General features: G+C 36.5%; 1 protein-coding gene across 1 annotated transcript in view; it reads left to right on the plus strand.

The window, feature by feature from the left end:
* LOC144439690 (protein turtle homolog A-like) overlaps positions 1-18,584 on the plus strand; it is a 148,152-nt gene extending 129,568 nt beyond the window's left edge. Inside the window, exon 14 of the mRNA XM_078128925.1 lies at positions 13,931-18,584. Coding sequence (XP_077985051.1) covers positions 13,931-15,890 — 1,960 coding nt within the window. The 3' untranslated portion in view covers positions 15,891-18,584. The remainder of the gene's footprint in view (positions 1-13,930) is intronic.
* Positions 18,585-19,880: the final 1,296 nt, after the last annotated feature.

Below are 19,880 nucleotides of genomic sequence, written 5' to 3' on the forward strand. Positions count from 1 at the left end.
AGTGTTTTATCACCTCAGCTCTTCAACGTGTACATGGATGGGCTGAGTACTCGTTTGATGACGAATAAAAAGGGTTGTAATATAGGTGGAGTAACTATTAATCATCTTATGTACGCTGATGACCTGGCATTAATGTGTCCTTCAGTAAGAGGTCTCCGTGAGCTTATTTCAATATGTGAAAGCTATGGCATCGATCATGACATAATGTATCACCCAAAGAAATCAAAATGTATGTACTTCATACCCCGCAAGAGTCCTCTTAAGATAGACTACTTACCTCGGGTGACTTTAGACGGAAAAACACTTGAGGTGGCACATAGGCATTCTTACCTTGGCTATGCTATGTCAGATAATTGTTTTGATGATGAAGCAATTAAGAGTCAAATGAGGCGCTTCTATATTCGTGCCAATACGCTTCTTCGAAAGTTTCCACTCTGTTCGACTCATGTCAAACTTTATTTGTTCAGAAGTTTCTGTACAAATATGTATTGTTCACAATTATGGTCTTTGTACAGCAACAAAAGTTTAAACGATCTCAGAGTTGCTTATAACAATGCCTTTCGAATCATTATGGGCTATGCACGTGACTGCAGTGCAAGTGCTATGTTCGTGTCAAATACTGTTCCAACTTTTGAAGCTCTTAGAAGAAAATTACTCTTCAGATTTTTTGACAGGGTGAAGAGTAGCTCGAACTTATTAATTTCGGCGGTATTCTCCTCCGACTGTTTTTTACGCTCGAAGATAACTTCAAGATATATGAATTTAATGTATTTTTAAAATATCTTTTCTGTCTGTCTATTTTAGAGTGCTCTTTTTAACGTTTGTCTTGTGTACTATGTAAATGTTGTGTTTTCTTTATAGTATATGGGAGTGTATCCTGCAATAAAGTTATAATAATAATAATAATAATCATTTGAAGTTCAAACAAAATCCATGGTCATGCTCATATCATTAACTAAATACAGAGTTCTGTATTTTACTCATGACCTGGGTTTGACCATGTAAGACGAAATGCTAGTCCCTTAATTTTGTGACCTTGACTTGAATAGCAAAGTTGCTGCCAAACTTGTGATAAGAAGTGCATTTTGCATGTTATCTCCAGTGGACATATGGACACCATTCAAGTGTGTAACATCATGAATGATGAGCTTTCTAATGAGACCATGTCCTTTGACCTTGACAAACTTTTTCAAGGTGAAGAGAGAGAAAGGGTTACATTCTAGATGTACACTTAAGATGGCCAAATATTATTGAAAGCTTGTAAGATATTATATTATACTGCTAAACAGTTGGATTGTGCATTTATAGTCAATCAATAACATTAGGCTTATCTCACTTAGTAACCTCAAATAGGATTCTAACAATTAGGTGTACCTCACTTAGTAACCTCAAATAGGATTCTAACAATTAGGCGTACCTCACTTAGTATTAAACCTCAAATAGGATTCTAACATTAGGCTTACGTCACTTAGTAACCTCAAATAGGATTCTAACAATTAGGCGTACCTCACTTAGTATTAAACCTCAAATAGGATTCTAACATTAGGCGTACCTCACTTAGTAACCTCAAATAGGATTCTAACAATTAGGCGTACCTCACTTAGTATTAAACCTCAAATAGGATTCTAACATTAGGCGTACCTCACTTAGTAACCTCAAATAGGATTCTAACAATTAGGCGTACCTCACTTAGTATTAAACCTCAAATAGGATTCTAACATTAGGCGTACCTCACTTAGTAACCTCAAATAGGATTCTAACAATTAGGCGTACCTCACTTAGTATTAAACCTCAAATAGGATTCTAACATTAGGCGTACCTCACTTAGTAATCTCAAATAGGATTCTAACATTAGGTGTACCTCACTTAGTATTAAACCTCAAATAGGATTCTAACAATTAGGCGTACCTCACTTAGTATTAAACCTCAAATAGGATTCTAGCATTAGGCGTACCTCACTTAGTAATCTCAAATAGGATTCTAGCATTAGGCGTACCTCACTTAGTAATCTCAAATAGGATTCTAACAATTAGGCGTACCTCACTTAGTATTAAACCTCAAATAGGATTCTAACATTAGGCGTACCTCACTTAGTAATCTCAAATAGGATTCTAACATTAGGCGTACCTCACTTAGTAATCTCAAATAGGATTCTAACATTAGGCGTACCTCACTTAGTAATCTCAAATAGGATTCTAACATTAGGCGTACCTCACTTAGTATTAAACCTCAAATAGGATTCTAGCATTAGGCTTACCTCACTTAGTATTAAACCTCAAATAGGATTCTAACATTAGGTGTACCTCACTTAGTAATCTCAAATAGGATTCTAGCATTAGGCTTACCTCACTTAGTAACCTCAAATAGGATTCTAACATTAGGTGTACCTCACTTAGTATTAAACCTCAAATAGGATTCTAGCATTAGGCGTACCTCACTTAGTAATCTCAAATAGGATTCTAGCATTAGGCTTACCTCACTTAGTAACCTCAAATAGGATTCTAACATTAGGTGTACCTCACTTAGTATTAAACCTCAAATAGGATTCTAACATTAGGCTTACCTCACTTAGTAATCTCAAATAGGATTCTAGCATTAGGCTTACCTCACTTAGTATTAAACCTCAAATAGGATTCTAACATTAGGTGTACCTCACTTAGTAATCTCAAATAGGATTCTAACATTAGGCGTACCTCACTTAGTATTAAACCTCAAATAGGATTCTAACATTAGGCTTACCTCACTTAGTATTAAACCTCAAATAGGATTCTAACATTAGGTGTACCTCACTTAGTAATCTCAAATAGGATTCTAACATTAGGCGTACCTCACTTAGTATTAAACCTCAAATAGGATTCTAACATTAGGTGTACCTCACTTAGTATTAAACCTCAAATAGGATTCTAACATTAGGTGTACCTCACTTAGTAATCTCAAATAGGATTCTAACATTAGGTGTACCTCACTTAGTATTAAACCTCAAATAGGATTCTAACATTAGGCTTACCTCACTTAGTAATCTCAAATAGGATTCTAGCATTAGGCTTACGTCACTTAGTAATCTCAAATAGGATTCTAACATTAGGCTTACCTCACTTAGTATTAAACCTCAAATAGGATTCTAACATTAGGCTTACCTCACTTAGTAATCTCAAATAGGATTCTAGCATTAGGCTTACCTCACTTAGTAATCTCAAATAGGATTCTAGCATTAGGTGTACCTCACTTAGTAATCTCAAATAGGATTCTAACATTAGGCTTACCTCACTTAGTAATCTCAAATAGGATTCTAGCATTAGGTGTACCTCACTTAGTAATCTCAAATAGGATTCTAGCATTAGGCTTACCTCACTTAGTAATCTCAAATAGGATTCTAACATTAGGTGTACCTCACTTAGTAATCTCAAATAGGATTCTAGCATTAGGCGTACCTCACTTAGTATTAAACCTCAAATAGGATTCTAACATTAGGCTTACCTCACTTAGTATTAAACCTCAAATAGGATTCTAACATTAGGTGTACCTCACTTAGTATTAAACCTCAAATAGGATTCTAACATGAGGCGTACCTCACTTAGTAACCTCAAATAGTATTCTAGCATTAGGCTTACCTCACTTAGTAATCTCAAATAGGATTCTAGCATTAGGCTTACGTCACTTAGTAATCTCAAATAGGATTCTAACATTAGGTGTACCTCACTTAGTATTAAACCTCAAATAGGATTCTAGCATTAGGCTTACGTCACTTAGTATTAAACCTCAAATAGGATTCTAACATTAGGTGTACCTCACTTAGTATTAAACCTCAAATAGGATTCTAACATTAGGCTTACCTCACTTAGTAATCTCAAATAGGATTCTAGCATTAGGCTTACGTCACTTAGTAATCTCAAATAGGATTCTAACATTAGGTGTACCTCACTTAGTATTAAACCTCAAATAGGATTCTAACATTAGGCTTACCTCACTTAGTATTAAACCTCAAATAGGATTCTAACATTAGGTGTACCTCACTTAGTATTAAACCTCAAATAGGATTCTAACATTAGGCGTACCTCACTTAGTAATCTCAAATAGGATTCTAACATTAGGTGTACCTCACTTAGTAATCTCAAATAGGATTCTAACATTAGGCGTACCTCACTTAGTATTAAACCTCAAATAGAATTCTAGCATTAGGCTTACGTCACTTAGTATTAAACCTCAAATAGGATTCTAACATGAGGCGTACCTCACTTAGTAACCTCAAATAGTATTCTAGCATTAGGCTTACATCACTTAGTAATCTCAAATAGGATTCTAGCATTAGGCTTACGTCACTTAGTAATCTCAAATAGGATTCTAGCATTAGGCTTACCTCACTTAGTATTAAACCTCAAATAGGATTCTAACATTAGGCTTACGTCACTTAGTAACCTCAAATAGGATTCTAACATTAGGCTTACGTCACTTAGTATTAAACCTCAAATAGGATTCTAACATTAGGCTTACGTCACTTAGTAACCTCAAATAGGATTCTAGCATTAGGCTTACGTCACTTAGTAATCTCAAATAGGATTCTAGCATTAGGCTTACGTCACTTAGTATTAAACCTCAAATAGGATTCTAGCATTAGGCTTACCTCACTTAGTAACCTCAAATAGGATTCTAACATTAGGCTTACCTCACTTAGTATTAAACCTCAAATAGGATTCTAACATTAGGCTTACGTCACTTAGTATTAAACCTCAAATAGGATTCTAACATTAGGCTTACGTCACTTAGTATTAAACCTCAAATAGGATTCTAACATTAGGCGTACCTCACTTAGTAATCTCAAATAGGATTCTAGCATTAGGCTTACGTCACTTAGTATTAAACCTCAAATAGGATTCTAACATTAGGCTTACCTCACTTAGTATTAAACCTCAAATAGGATTCTAACATTAGGCGTACCTCACTTAGTAATCTCAAATAGGATTCTAGCATTAGGCTTACGTCACTTAGTATTAAACCTCAAATAGGATTCTAGCATTAGGCGTACCTCACTTAGTAATCTCAAATAGGATTCTAGCATTAGGCTTACCTCACTTAGTATTAAACCTCAAATAGGATTCTAACATTAGGCTTACCTCACTTAGTATTAAACCTCAAATAGGATTCTAGCATTAGGCTTACGTCACTTAGTATTAAACCTCAAATAGGATTCTAACATTAGGCGTACCTCACTTAGTAATCTCAAATAGGATTCTAGCATTAGGCTTACGTCACTTAGTAATCTCAAATAGGATTCTAGCATTAGGCTTACGTCACTTAGTATTAAACCTCAAATAGGATTCTAACATTAGGTGTACCTCACTTAGTAATCTCAAATAGGATTCTAGCATTAGGCTTACCTCACTTAGTAATCTCAAATAGGATTCTAGCATTAGGCTTACGTCACTTAGTATTAAACCTCAAATAGGATTCTAACATTAGGCGTACCTCACTTAGTAATCTCAAATAGGATTCTAGCATTAGGCTTACGTCACTTAGTAATCTCAAATAGGATTCTAGCATTAGGCTTACGTCACTTAGTATTAAACCTCAAATAGGATTCTAACATTAGGCTTACCTCACTTAGTATTAAACCTCAAATAGGATTCTAACATTAGGTGTACCTCACTTAGTATTAAACCTCAAATAGGATTCTAACATTAGGCGTACCTCACTTAGTAATCTCAAATAGAATTCTAACATTAGGCTTACCTCACTTAGTAACCTCAAATAGGATTCTAACATTAGGCTTACGTCACTTAGTATTAAACCTCAAATAGGATTCTAGCATTAGGCTTACGTCACTTAGTATTAAACCTCAAATAGGATTCTAGCATTAGGCGTACCTCACTTAGTAACCTCAAATAGTATTCTAACATTAGGCTTACCTCACTTAGTAATCTCAAATAGGATTCTAGCATTAGGCTTACGTCACTTAGTATTAAACCTCAAATAGGATTCTAACATTAGGCGTACCTCACTTAGTAATCTCAAATAGGATTCTAACATTAGGCTTACGTCACTTAGTATTAAACCTCAAATAGGATTCTAGCATTAGGTGTACCTCACTTAGTATTAAACCTCAAATAGGATTCTAACATTAGGCTTACCTCACTTAGTAACCTCAGACAGGATTCTCACATTTAGGAAATCACCAGTAAACTGTGCAAACGCCTGCATTTATTGTGAGTTTTGTGTCTGTATGAAGTTAGTGTTGATAACTTGAAACAAATTTACAATTTTTAGCTAAAAACTTAGCTTTAGGTATAGGTTGTATTAAGGTATAGAGTATACAGGTGGAATCATTGGTGTCCGTCAAACTTTTATATTTCCATCATCTTCTCCAAAAGTGACAGTTAGAATTCTTCGATATTTGGTGTGCATGTTCCCTTGGGGGAGGCTATTCAGATTTGTTCATGCCAAGTGGATCTGTGCCATTTTCAATTTTTTATGATTTTTTTTCTAAAAATGGCATTTTCATCATCTCCTTCTAAACTACCTATCAAATTGCTTTGATATCTGGTGTGTTGATGCACAGAGGGTAGCTTACTTAGATTTTTTAATTTCAAGTCTTCATTTTTATTTTTTATGATTTTTTTTTTTTAATTTGAAAAAAAAAAATGAATATGTTAATGAGCATTATGACCGACGCCATATTGGAAATCAGTCGACGAGAAGTAAACTGCCACTTTTCAAAAGACACTATTGACGTCAAACAAGCAATGTAATATGTGCTATAGTCATAATTCTACACATTGGGCGCCCAAATGACAAGCGTTTGTTCGAAACACGGTTGTAAACTTCAAATCCAAATTCTGCACCCCTTCTACATAATCAGCCAGTCCGCAACATCCTCATTTGCATACTCTGTCCTTCAGTTTGCGACTTTCCACAGCAAGTAACAACACAGGACGTTCTTGGTACTCACTAAAATCACACTTCAGACCCACTATAAAAGTGTGATGTTTTCAGATAACATGTAACTTGTGATTAATTCTATATTGTCGTGCAATTTGGAGTGACATTGAACCAGAATGAAGACAACTTGCGTAAGGAAGGCATGCCTAGGCATGCGGTTGAAGTTATGCAAGAGCAGTCTCACTGCCGACTGTGAATCGACAATACTTTGTTTATTGGCCGACAGTTCACATGTAAAGTTAAACGACATAAACGTGTGTTGCCATTTCCAAAATGCAAATATTTGGCAAGTAAAAATAATTAAAATAATTACAACTTTAATTTGGCTTCAGACTTTGCATTATGTTTTGCGTATCTTTCCCCGTTTTACATGTAAATCCAAAAAGGTTCTCTCTAGTCATGTCAGTGATCATACCGGGGCTGCTTTGAGTACGAGCGAAGTGAGGCATGTTGAGGTATTTTGTTGAGAATTATAAATATTGCGAAATGTCAAGTACAAGGTTCAATTACAATGGAAAGATGAAAAAAAATGGCCGAGTCTGCTGACAGGCGCCGGTCACAAGAAACTCCGTAAATTAAAATATCAGACGATGTATGTATTAACCGCCATCTTAGTTTCTGTACGGCGACAATCCCAAGTACCCGGAGCTATTCTGACCGATAGGTCGCTTGTTTTAAATTCTTTTTTAAAGTGTTGACTGGAAATTGCCCAGAATTTACATGTACAGCTTGGCAAGTGTTGCTTAGATAACATGAAACTATCATTGGAATGTGTTCAGAAAACAGCACTGCATATAATATTACCATAAGCACTTGGTTAGCTTGGTATTGTTAATATTACCACAAGCACTTGGTTAGCTTGGTATTGTTAATATTACCACAAGCACTTGGTTAGCTTGGTATTGTTAATATTACCATAAGCACTTGGTTAGCTTGGTATTGTTAATATTACCACAAGCACTTGGTTAGCTTGGTGTTGTTAATATTACCATTAGCACTTGGTTAGCTTGGTATTGTTAATATTACCACAAGCACTTGGTTAGCTTGGTATTGTTAATATTACCATAAGCACTTGGTTAGCTTGGTATTGTTAATATTACCACAAGCACTTGGTTAGCTTGGTATTGTTAATATTACCACAAGCACTTGGTTAGCTTGGTATTGTTAATATTACCATAAGCACTTGGTTAGCTTGGTATTGTTAATATTATCATAAGCACTTGGTTAGCTTGGTATTGTTAATATTACCATAAGCACTTGGTTAGCTTGGTATTGTTAATATTACCATAAGCACTTGGTTAGCTTGGTATTGTTAATATTACCACAAGCACTTGGTTAGCTTGGTATTGTTAATATTACCATAAGCACTTGGTTAGCTTGGTATTGTTAATATTACCACAAGCACTTGGTTAGCTTGGTATTGTTAATATTACCATTAGCACTTGGTTAGCTTGGTATTGTTAATATTACCACAAGCACTTGGTTAGCTTTGTATTGTTAATATTACCACAAGCACTTGGTTAGCTTTGTATTGTTAATATTACCATAAGCACTTGGTTAGCTTGGTATTGTTAATATTACCACAAGCACTTGGTTAGCTTGGTATTGTTACTATTACCACAAGCACTTGGTTAGCTTGGTATTGTTAATATTACCACAAGCACTTGGTTAGCTTGGTATTGTTAATATTACCACAAGCACTTGGTTAGCTTGGTATTGTTAATATTACCACAAGCACTTGGTTAGCTTGGTATTGTTAATATTACCACAAGCACTTGGTTAGCTTGGTATTGTTAATATTACCACAAGCACTTGGTTAGCTTGGTATTGTTAATATTACCACAAGCACTTGGTTAGCTTGGTATTGTTAATATTACCACAAGCACTTGGTTAGCTTGGTATTGTTAATATTACCATAAGCACTTGGTTAGCTTGGTATTGTTAATATTACCATAAGCACTTGGTTAGCTTGGTATTGTTAATATTACCACAAGCACTTGGTTAGCTTGGTATTGTTAATATTACCACAAGCACTTGGTTAGCTTGGTATTGTTAATATTACCACAAGCACTTGGTTAGCTTGGTATTGTTAATATTACCACAAGCACTTGGTTAGCTTGGTATTGTTAATATTACCACAAGCACTTGGTTAGCTTGGTATTGTTAATATTACCACAAGCACTTGGTTAGCTTGGTATTGTTAATATTACCACAAGCACTTGGTTAGCTTGGTATTGTTAATATTACCACAAGCACTTGGTTAGCTTGGTATTGTTAATATTACCATAAGCACTTGGTTAGCTTGGTATTGTTAATATTACCATAAGCACTTGGTTAGCTTGGTATTGTTAATATTACCATAAGCACTTGGTTAGCTTGGTATTGTTAATATTACCATAAGCACTTGGTTAGCTTGGTATTGTTAATATTACCACAAGCACTTGGTTAGCTTGGTATTGTTAATATTACCATAAGCACTTGGTTAGCTTGGTATTGTTAATATTACCATAAGCACTTGGTTAGCTTGGTATTGTTAATATTACCATAAGCACTTGGTTAGCTTGGTATTGTTAATATTACCACAAGCACTTGGTTAGCTTGGTATTGTTAATATTACCATAAGCACTTGGTTAGCTTGGTATTGTTAATATTACCACAAGCACTTGGTTAGCTTGGTATTGTTAATATTACCACAAGCACTTGGTTAGCTTGGTATTGTTAATATTACCATAAGCACTTGGTTAGCTTGGTATTGTTAATATTACCACAAGCACTTGGTTAGCTTGGTATTGTTAATATTACCATAAGCACTTGGTTAGCTTGGTATTGTTAATATTACCATAAGCACTTGGTTAGCTTGGTATTGTTAATATTACCATAAGCACTTGGTTAGCTTGGTATTGTTAATATTACCACAAGCACTTGGTTAGCTTGGTATTGTTAATATTACCACAAGCACTTGGTTAGCTTGGTATTGTTAGTTTAGAAGAAAGGCATAGGAATAGCTCTAGGATTGTAAGTGTACAACATTAACTTCATCACCTTGTACCTCGAAGCCATCGTCATGGTTGACAAACTTGCCATGAATCCAAAATTATACTCAAGTGTAGAATAAAACATACATCGTATGAAAACAGTCATATTATCAAGTTGAACCAGTAATGATGTTCTTGTGTTAACTCATTTATTGTTATTTGACATTGGTTTGTGTATATGTGACTTTATTCTCATGACCTACCATTAGTTTTGATTTTTACCACAATCCAGTAGTGATATAAGCATGGTGAAATCATGGCAATATAGCAGACCTGAAATCCAATACCTGACATACACAAGTTCATATTGAGATGTTCCATTATCCTGTAAGGGTATATTCATGTTTGATGTGTGTTCTCTCACTGCATGTGTAATATATGTCAAATATTGAATTTCTGTTGTGCTACATTGCCATTGGCAATATTCAGCATAAAAAAATATATTGTTTGTTCTTAATTTTTATCTTTTAACTATAATTAATATATTAATGTGTGCGTGCGTGTGTGTGTGTGTGTGTGTGTGTGTGTGTGTGTGGACGACAAACAACCCGCCACACAGATTGCCTTGGTATTTGATGGGGAGATTACTTTTGGTGTCTAGTTGGGAAATTGATCAAAGTAAAGTGTTCGCATCATATGTATGTGCTTTGAGTCAAACATTTTTTATCTCAAATCTTTAATTCCACTGAGCAGATTAGGCTTAAATTTAATGTGGGATCCATCTGTGGGTGTATTGATGAAGACATATTTAATGTGGGATCCATCTGTGGGTGTATTGATGAAGACATTTAATGTGGGATCCATCTGTGGGTGTATTGATGAAGACATATTTAATGTGGGATCCATCTGTGGGTGTATTGATGAAGACATATTTAATGTGGGATCCATCTGTGGGTGTATTGATGAAGACATATTTAATGTGGGATCCATCTGTGGGTGTATTGATGAAGACATATTTAATGTGGGATCCATCTGTGGGTGTATTGATGAAGACATATTTAATGTGGGATCCATCTGTGGGTGTATTGATGAAGACATATTTAATGTGGGATCCATCTGTGGGTGTATTGATGAAGACATATTTAATGTGGGATCCATCTGTGGGTGTATTGATGAAGACATATTTAATGTGGGATCCATCTGTGGGTGTATTGATGAAGACATATTAAGCTATAGTGATCTCATCAGTGATATGCAAATTAGGTGTAAAATGTGAACTTTGGTAAAAAAAATTTCTAGAAGTTTCTAGAAGTTTTATTCTTCAGATATTCTTCGAAACATTTTGACACAGTTAACCCTAGCAACCATGACCCACGCACTTAGCAACAACCAAATGGCAGTATACTTTGGTCAAATAACAACATCTGGTAGGCAAGTGAGTAAACATTCAAAAAATGTATGCAAATATCCCTCACAACCCTGACCACGCCCATAGCAACAGCCAACACAAATATAACAACAGGGATTATCAGACAAGTGAACGTTCAACAAGTGTATGCAAATATGCCTAGCAACAAGACCATGCCCATAGCAACAGCCAAATGATCACATACATTGCAAAGGTAACAGGAATTAATAGACAAATGGATAAACATTCAAAAGATATATCTAAATGTTCCCAGCAACAAGACCACAGCTATACCAACAGCCAAATGACCTCATATATTGCAAAGATAACAACAGGGTTGGACTGGCAACTGGGTAGTCATTCAGGAAATGAACACCTATACCTAGTATTGCAAAGATAACAACAGGGTTGGACTGACAACTGGGTAGTCATTCAGGAAATGAACACCTATACCTAGTATTGCAAAGATAACAACAGGGTTGGATAGGCAACTGGGTAGTCATTCAGCAAATGAACACCTATACCTAGTATTGCAAAGATAACAACAGGGTTGGATAGGCAACTGGGTAGTCATTCAGCAAATGAACACCTATACCTAGTATTGCAAAGATAACAACAGGGTTGGATAGGCAACTTGGTAGTCATTCAGCAAATGAACACCTATACCTAGTATTGCAAAGATAACAACAGGGTTGGACTGGCAACTGGGTAGTCATTCAGCAAATGAACACCTATACCTAGTATTGCAAAGATAACAACAGGGTTGGATAGGCAACTGGATAGTCATTCAGCAAATGAACACCTATACCTAGTATTGCAAAGATAACAACAGGGTTGGGTAGGCAACTGGATAGTCATTCAGCAAATGAACACCTATACCTAGTATTGCAAAGATAACAACAGGGTTGGACTGGCAACTGGGTAGTCATTCAGGAAATGAACACCTATACCTAGTATTGCAAAGATAACAACAGGGTTGGATAGGCAACTGGGTAGTCATTCAGGAAATGAACACCTATACCTAGTATTGCAAAGATAACAACAGGGTTGGATTGGCAACTAGATAGTCATTCAGCAAATGAACACCTATACCTAGTATTGCAAAGATAACAACAGGGTTGGATAGGCAACTGGATAGTCATTCAGCAAATGAACACCTATACCTAGTATTGCAAAGATAACAACAGGGTTGGATTGGCAACTAGATAGTCATTCAGCAAATGAACACCTATACCTAGTATTGCAAAGATAACAACAGGGTTGGATAGGCAACTGGATAGTCATTCAGCAAATGAACACCTATACCTAGTATTGCAAAGATAACAACAGGGTTGGGTAGGCAACTGGATAGTCATTCAGCAAATGAACACCTATACCTAGTATTGCAAAGATAACAACAGGGTTGGACTGGCAACTGGGTAGTCATTCAGGAAATGAACACCTATACCTAGTATTGCAAAGATAACAACAGGGTTGGACTGGCAACTGGGTAGTCATTCAGGAAATGAACACCTATACCTAGTATTGCAAAGATAACAACAGGGTTGGATAGGCAACTGGATAGTCATTCAGCAAATGAACACCTATACCTAGTATTGCAAAGATAACAACAGGGTTGGACTGGCAACTGGGTAGTCATTCAGGAAATGAACACCTATACCTAGTATTGCAAAGATAACAACAGGGTTGGACTGGCAACTGGGTAGTCATTCAGGAAATGAACACCTATACCTAGTATTGCAAAGATAACAACAGGGTTGGATAGGCAACTGAGTAGTCATTCAGGAAATGAACACCTATACCTAGTATTGCAAAGATAACAACAGGGTTGGGTTGGCAACTGGGTAGTCATTCAGCAAATGAACACCTATACCTAGTATTGCAAAGATAACAACAGGGTTGGATAGGCAACTGGATAATCATTCAGCGAATGAACACCTATACCTAGTATTGCAAAGATAACAACAGGGTTGGGTAGGCAACTGGGTAGTCATTCAGCAAATGAACACCTATACCTAGTATTGCAAAGATAACAACGGGGTTGGGTAGGCAACTGGGTAGTCATTCAGCAAATGAACACCTATACCTAGTATTGCAAAGATAACAACAGGGTTGGATTGGCAACTAGATAGTCATTCAGCAAATGAACACCTATACCTAATATTGCAAAGATAACAACAGGGTTGGACTGGCAACTGGGTAGTCATTCAGCAAATGAACACCTATACCTAGTATTGCAAAGATAACACCAGGGTTGGACTGGCAACTGGGTAGTCATTCAGCAAATGAACACCTATACCTAGTATTGCAAAGATAACAACAGGGTTGGACTGGCAACTGGGTAGTCATTCAGCAAATGAACACCTATACTTAGCATGGATCAGCATGTGGATAAACATTTTTAAAAACTGTACAATTGTGCTACAACGCCATAGGCACTATTTCTAAAAAAAACTACAATTGTGCTACAACACCATTGGTGGTATTTCTAAAAAAAACTACAATTGTGCTACAACACCATTGGTGCTATTTTTTCACCATTGACCACTGTTTTGAGTGTAAGTAAACCATTAATATTATTTATCATTATTATCAATAATTTGTTTGTTTATAGGCATGCAGCAAACTCAGCAAACAGTGCCCCCAAGAGACCTGCATTGCCAAAATTGAAACCAATCCTAACTCCCTTCTTTAAAAGTCTAAAAGACAGATACTTGTCGCGAAAACAGAAAAGAAGATTGAAAAAGAAAAAGATTAAAGGCACTAGCATTCAGCACAAGAAAAACAAAGGAGTGACGGTTAATGAGTCTATATTTGGCGACAAATGGTTTCCACGACGATACAAGATTCCAGCTGATCGAGTAGAGGTCAACTACTCAGGACCCATCAGCCGAATTAATCGAACAGCTGATGGAAAATTTGTTTTGAAGAATTTCAATAATTACAGAGGAGCAATTTCTGTATCAAGACCTGACTTGTTACCAAATTACCATGACGATATTAGTGGTATGTTTGGAGCTAGCAGCGAGACTAGTACAACCTATACAAATGATGAGAACTGTTCAACATCAACTACTGATTCACAGGTAGGGGCCACTGCCTTGCCAAAGATCATCCAGCAGGCCCCTAAACCTGTGTACAATAAAGAGAGGGTGTATACAAGCAGCCCTGCTGCAGAGCATGATGGGAAGCCCCTTGTTATGGAGGATGTCAGTTCTGTACACGAGACACCAAATGAATTATCTGTTGCAGAGCTTGATGTGAGTGGCTGGGAGAGGTGGACAAAAAAGGAAATATATGACATAATGCGTCAAATGCAAGCAGAAGGAAATTATGAATGTGAATATTGTGATGATGGTAATTATGAAAGCTATGAGACACTTGACAAAACTGACAATGATAATAATGGTGATGAAAATAACAAAACAAGGACTTTACCATATCCATATCTTACAACACCCAGTGTTAGTATACAGCAATCCTGTGCTCAGTCAGCTGCACAACTAGATAGACCAACAACAGCTGATGCCATAAACAGGCCTTCTACATCTGCTAGAGAGGTGTTGTCAAGGAGACCATCTCAACGAATACCTGTATATTCACCAAATCAATTATCAGAAGTGAGCACAGCATCTACTTTATGTGATGTGAGTTCACTGCATTCATCCCAACAGACTGTTAGTGTTGATGTCCACAGATCAGATAGGGAGGATTTAGATTGGATCGGTGCTGGGGATTACGTCAGAATACGATCTCCAACACATAAAGAAGGGTCAAACATCAATGTACCATCTAGGAGAAAGGAAGACACACCAGTTGCACCAATCAAACCAATGCGCAGTAATGTAACTTGTAATTCGGATAATTTGCATTCCAGCAACACCATTCAAACACCACACCAACCTACCGACAAAGAATTCAGATTGACTGATTTACCAGATGGTTCAATCTCTATAGATCACTCATCACAGACTGGGGAATGTTCACCACCAAGCAGGGCAAGTATCACATCAACAACAAGCAGTGGTCGTGGCAGTAAATCAACTACTTTATCACGGTCATCACGCAGTGGTTCATTTCGTCAACAGGACTGCACTAGTCCTAGTTTTAGTAGTGGCTTTGGAAGTCGTACAACATCACATAGTACAATGTTGTCCCATCAACACAGTGAAATAGACCAAACCAGTCTGGACTCACCATTCTCAGGTAACAATTCACCATTTAGTTTGCACCAGAAAGATAATTCCATTGATGAAAATTATGAATTTGACTCAGAACCACTTCAGTCTGAACTCCTGGAAGCATTGAAAAATTTATCAATGAAAACATCAACTTCAAAGAAAACAACTCCCTCACGGCAGATTGGAAATCGTAAGAAAGGTGTTATCCACAGCAGAACCAACTATGTGATACCTAAAGTGAAAACATTTCCACAATATGAAGACACAGCAGCTAGGTGTGCTAAACTGAAAGAAGAATTTTTAGAGTATCGAAGGAAAGTTGAGGCAGAAAGTCAAAATTCAACACTCACAAATGAACATGAGTTGAACTATGAAACAACAACAGTGGTGTAGGCAGTACAATTACATTTTAAAATATATACTCCTATCAAATTATTATATAATAAAACTTTTTCTGAGAAAACTGTAACCTACTGCTACTTACCAATCATTTACTTGACAACGTTTTTTTGATTGACAGTATAACCATGCTTTGTTAGTATTACACAACATTTACTCAAAGTGTGCCTTATTTCTGTTTTCTCTAGATATTTCCAATTATAAAGTGATCAGTTTGGTTTGTTGCCAATGGTTACCATAGACAGGTGGTATATTAATAGTGTATTTGTAGGTTATTGTTGCCATTGTTACAATATAAAGGTTATATATTGATAATGTATGTGTAGATGTTATAATTGTAGTTTGATATATATGATTGTAAGAGTTGATTTATATGTCTAAGAGTTGTAGTCACCTCACTGCCTAAGAGGTCAAAGGTCATAGGTTACCTTAAAGGTCACAGCAATATTTGTTGTCAAGTTAAGTTCAGCATTTCATGGTAGTGAGTGTTACTTGACAATGTGAATTCATTTATGAAGACCATTTTACTGCTAGCTTTAGAAGAACTTTGTATGTTTCTTTGTGTACTTCCGCTGCCTTTTCCTCTTAAGCTGTATTGTTCACATATTTCCTGTCAAACAAAACTTCATTTTAGTGCGAGTGTTTCTCAAATATGACAGTTTTGATGTGTTTGTATAATACCTCATGATAAATATGACGCAACAGGTCCATCGATCTGTGTGTTAGTGATGCAGTCATTCTCTATAAAAGACCTTAAAGGCAGTCTGTAACTTTATGGTTTTATCTTACAATATTTCAATACATGATATTTTTATTAACTCATTGATATTCAGTACTTGTAATCTGCATTTTAATGTAAGATGATTGTCCAATTGTTATATTAATTTTAATTGTGCATATTTATACTTAAATATATTTCAACTCTTTAATTGATTTTTAGTCCCCAACTTTCACCGCCTGGAAGGGTCTATTACATTGGGTTCCATCCCAACTTTCACTGCCTGGAAGGGTCTATTACGTTGGGTTCCATCCCAACTTTCACTGCCTGGAAGGGTCTATTACATTGGGTTCCATCCCAATGGGGTGCCTGGAAGGGTCTATTACATTGGGTTCCATCCCAATGGTCCACCTGGAAGGGTCTATTACGTTGGGTTCCATCCCAATGGTCCGCCTGGAAGGGTCTATTACATTGGGTTCCATCCCAACAAGCACTGCCTGGAAGGGTCTATTACAGTGGGTTCCATCCCAACGGTCACTGCCTGAAAGGGTCTATTACATTGTGTTCAATCCCAACAGGCACCGCACCAAATGGTCTATTACATTGGATTCCATCCCAATGGACACTGCCTGGAAGGGTCTATTACATTGGGTTCCATCCCAACGTCACTGCCTGAAAGGGTCTATTACATTGTGTTCCCTCTGTCAGTGTTCACCTTCATATCTCAATGGGCACCGCTTGGAAGGGGCTATTACAGTGAGTTCTGTCCGTCCGTGTGTTCACCCACATATCTTTGAGATACACAGACTGATTTCAACCAAATTTGGTACAATGGTAACATGCCATTGTTGACATAGCCACGTTACTCTGTTTTGCAACTTAATCAAATATGGCCGAATGGCAATCATAGTCATTGTTTGTGTTTTTACTCTCATATTTCATGGCATGCACCAACTGATATTTTAGCAAACCTGGCACAAAGGTAACATGCTATTTAAGACATAGGCGTGTCACTTTTCTTTGTTACTGAGTCAAATATGGCCAAATATTGTTAAATTTCACAATATGTATCATAACTTTGCATGTGCAATATGGAGTGGCTCTATTCAAGTGCCTACACCCATAGCTTCAAATATTAGCTTTCTTTTTAAGACCTTGACCTTTGACCTTGAAAGTATTCTTCAAGGTCAAATAGCCAAATTTTGGTTATCTTCAGAGCTATTCAAATCAAACATGATTTCAGTATGACTGTGAGGCATATGAGAGTCACTTAATTTTGTGACCTTGACCTGTATAACAAAATGGCGGCCATATTTGTGACAAAAAAAGTGCATTTTGTCTGTTATCTCCAGAAGTTTGATATATATGGACACCATGCAAGTGTCTCCCATAACATTATCAATGATAAGCTTTAAAATGAGACAAACATTTTCAAGGTGCATTCTAGCTGTACACTTAACATGGCCAAATATTATTGCTAATTATACTGAAAACCCAAGACACCAAACATTTGCATCCCTGGAAAGTTCATCAAAGCATTTCCATGTTAAAATTATGAAAATGATAATCATCTTACACAATACTACAAACAAGTTGGGGAGAGACAAGGGACTATGTCTTCAACTGATTTTTTAATGAAATTACGAAGAAAATGTAGTATCTTAGTGTCATGACTACCTTGTAAAAATCCAAATGATGTAATGAAAATTGTAATGTCTTGTTTCTATGACAATAGAGTGTAATGTTATGTTGTATGGTTTACTATATTCTGTGTATTGACAAGTACAGATTTAATAGGAATTCTGTGTATTGACAAGTACAGATTTAATAGGAATTCTATGTATATATCTGTTTATGAATTCTTTTTACAAAAAACAAAAATTTAAAAACTACATTTCCTTGCCAGTAACTTATGATCATGTAACATAAAGCATGGTGTGTTGTATTAAAGGATAGTATTATGGGATGTAGAGTACACTGGTGTTTCTTGTCTTACTAGTATGCAATCACCCCCTACAAGCTAAGGAACTGGATGGGGGGGGGGGGGGGAACTGTGTGAGATAGTGATGAAAATGTGACGACCCTTCACTAAATATGTGGTCTAAAAATTCATGTTTGCCTGAGATCATGAGGCTGCAAAATCTCTGCCCCCCCCCCCCCCCCCCCCCCCACATCACATATCACATTCAAAGTTATCCTATGGCCTACCTGTTGACTTGAAGGACTACTGCCATTCAAGGACTAAAATTGTACTTTCTGTGCTATGGCAGAATGCCATTCAAGGACTAAAATTGTACTTTCTGTGCTATGGCAGAATGCCATTCAAGGACTAAAATTGTACTTTCTGTGCTATGGCAGAATGCCATTCAAGGACTAAAATTGTACTTTCTTTGCTATGGCAGAATGCCATTCAAGAACTAAAATTGTACTTTCTTTGCTATTTTAACATGTTCAACTGATAAAAAACCTTCTCCTGATCTCAAGAGGGTGTGCATTTAGAATTCCTAACAGGGAAAAAAATCTGACAGTATAATTTGATATGCCATTATACCATTTTGAAATCATCATTCTTAACCAATACTGGATTTAAGTCATGTCAGTAATCTAATCCACCATCACTAACATGTAGGTAAGTTGTTTTACCTTACACCCTGTAACATGTAGGTAAGTTGTTTTACCTTACACCCTGTAACATGTAGGTAAGTTGTTTTACCTTACACCCTGTAACATGTAGGTAAGTTGTTTTACCTTACACCCTGTAACCTGTGGGTAAGTTGTTTTACCTTACACCCTGTAACCTGTAGGTAAGTTGTTTTACCTTACACCCTGTAACATGTAGGTAAGTTGTTTTACCTTACACCCTGTAACATGTAGGTAAGTTGTTTTACCTTACACCCTGTAACATGTAGGTAAGTTGTTTTACTTTACACCCTGTAACATGTAGGTAAGTTGTTTTACCTTACACCCTGTAACATGTAGGTAAGTTGTTTTACCTTACACCCTGTAACATGTAGGTAAGTTGTTTTACCTTACACCCTGTAACCTGTGGGTAAGTTGTTTTACCTTACACCCTGTAACATGTAGGTAAGTTGTTTTACCTTACACCCTGTAACCTGTGGGTAAGTTGTTTTACCTTACACCCTGTAACCTGTGGGTAAGTTGTTTTACCTTACACCCTGTAACCTGTGGGTAAGTTGTTTTACCTTACACCCTGTAACATGTAGGTAAGTTGTTTTACCTTACACCCTGTAACATGTAGGTAAGTT

The sequence above is a fragment of the Glandiceps talaboti genome, chromosome 9, assembly GCF_964340395.1.
Source record: "Glandiceps talaboti chromosome 9, keGlaTala1.1, whole genome shotgun sequence".
In the NCBI taxonomy this organism is placed as follows: Eukaryota; Metazoa; Hemichordata; class Enteropneusta; family Spengelidae; genus Glandiceps; species Glandiceps talaboti.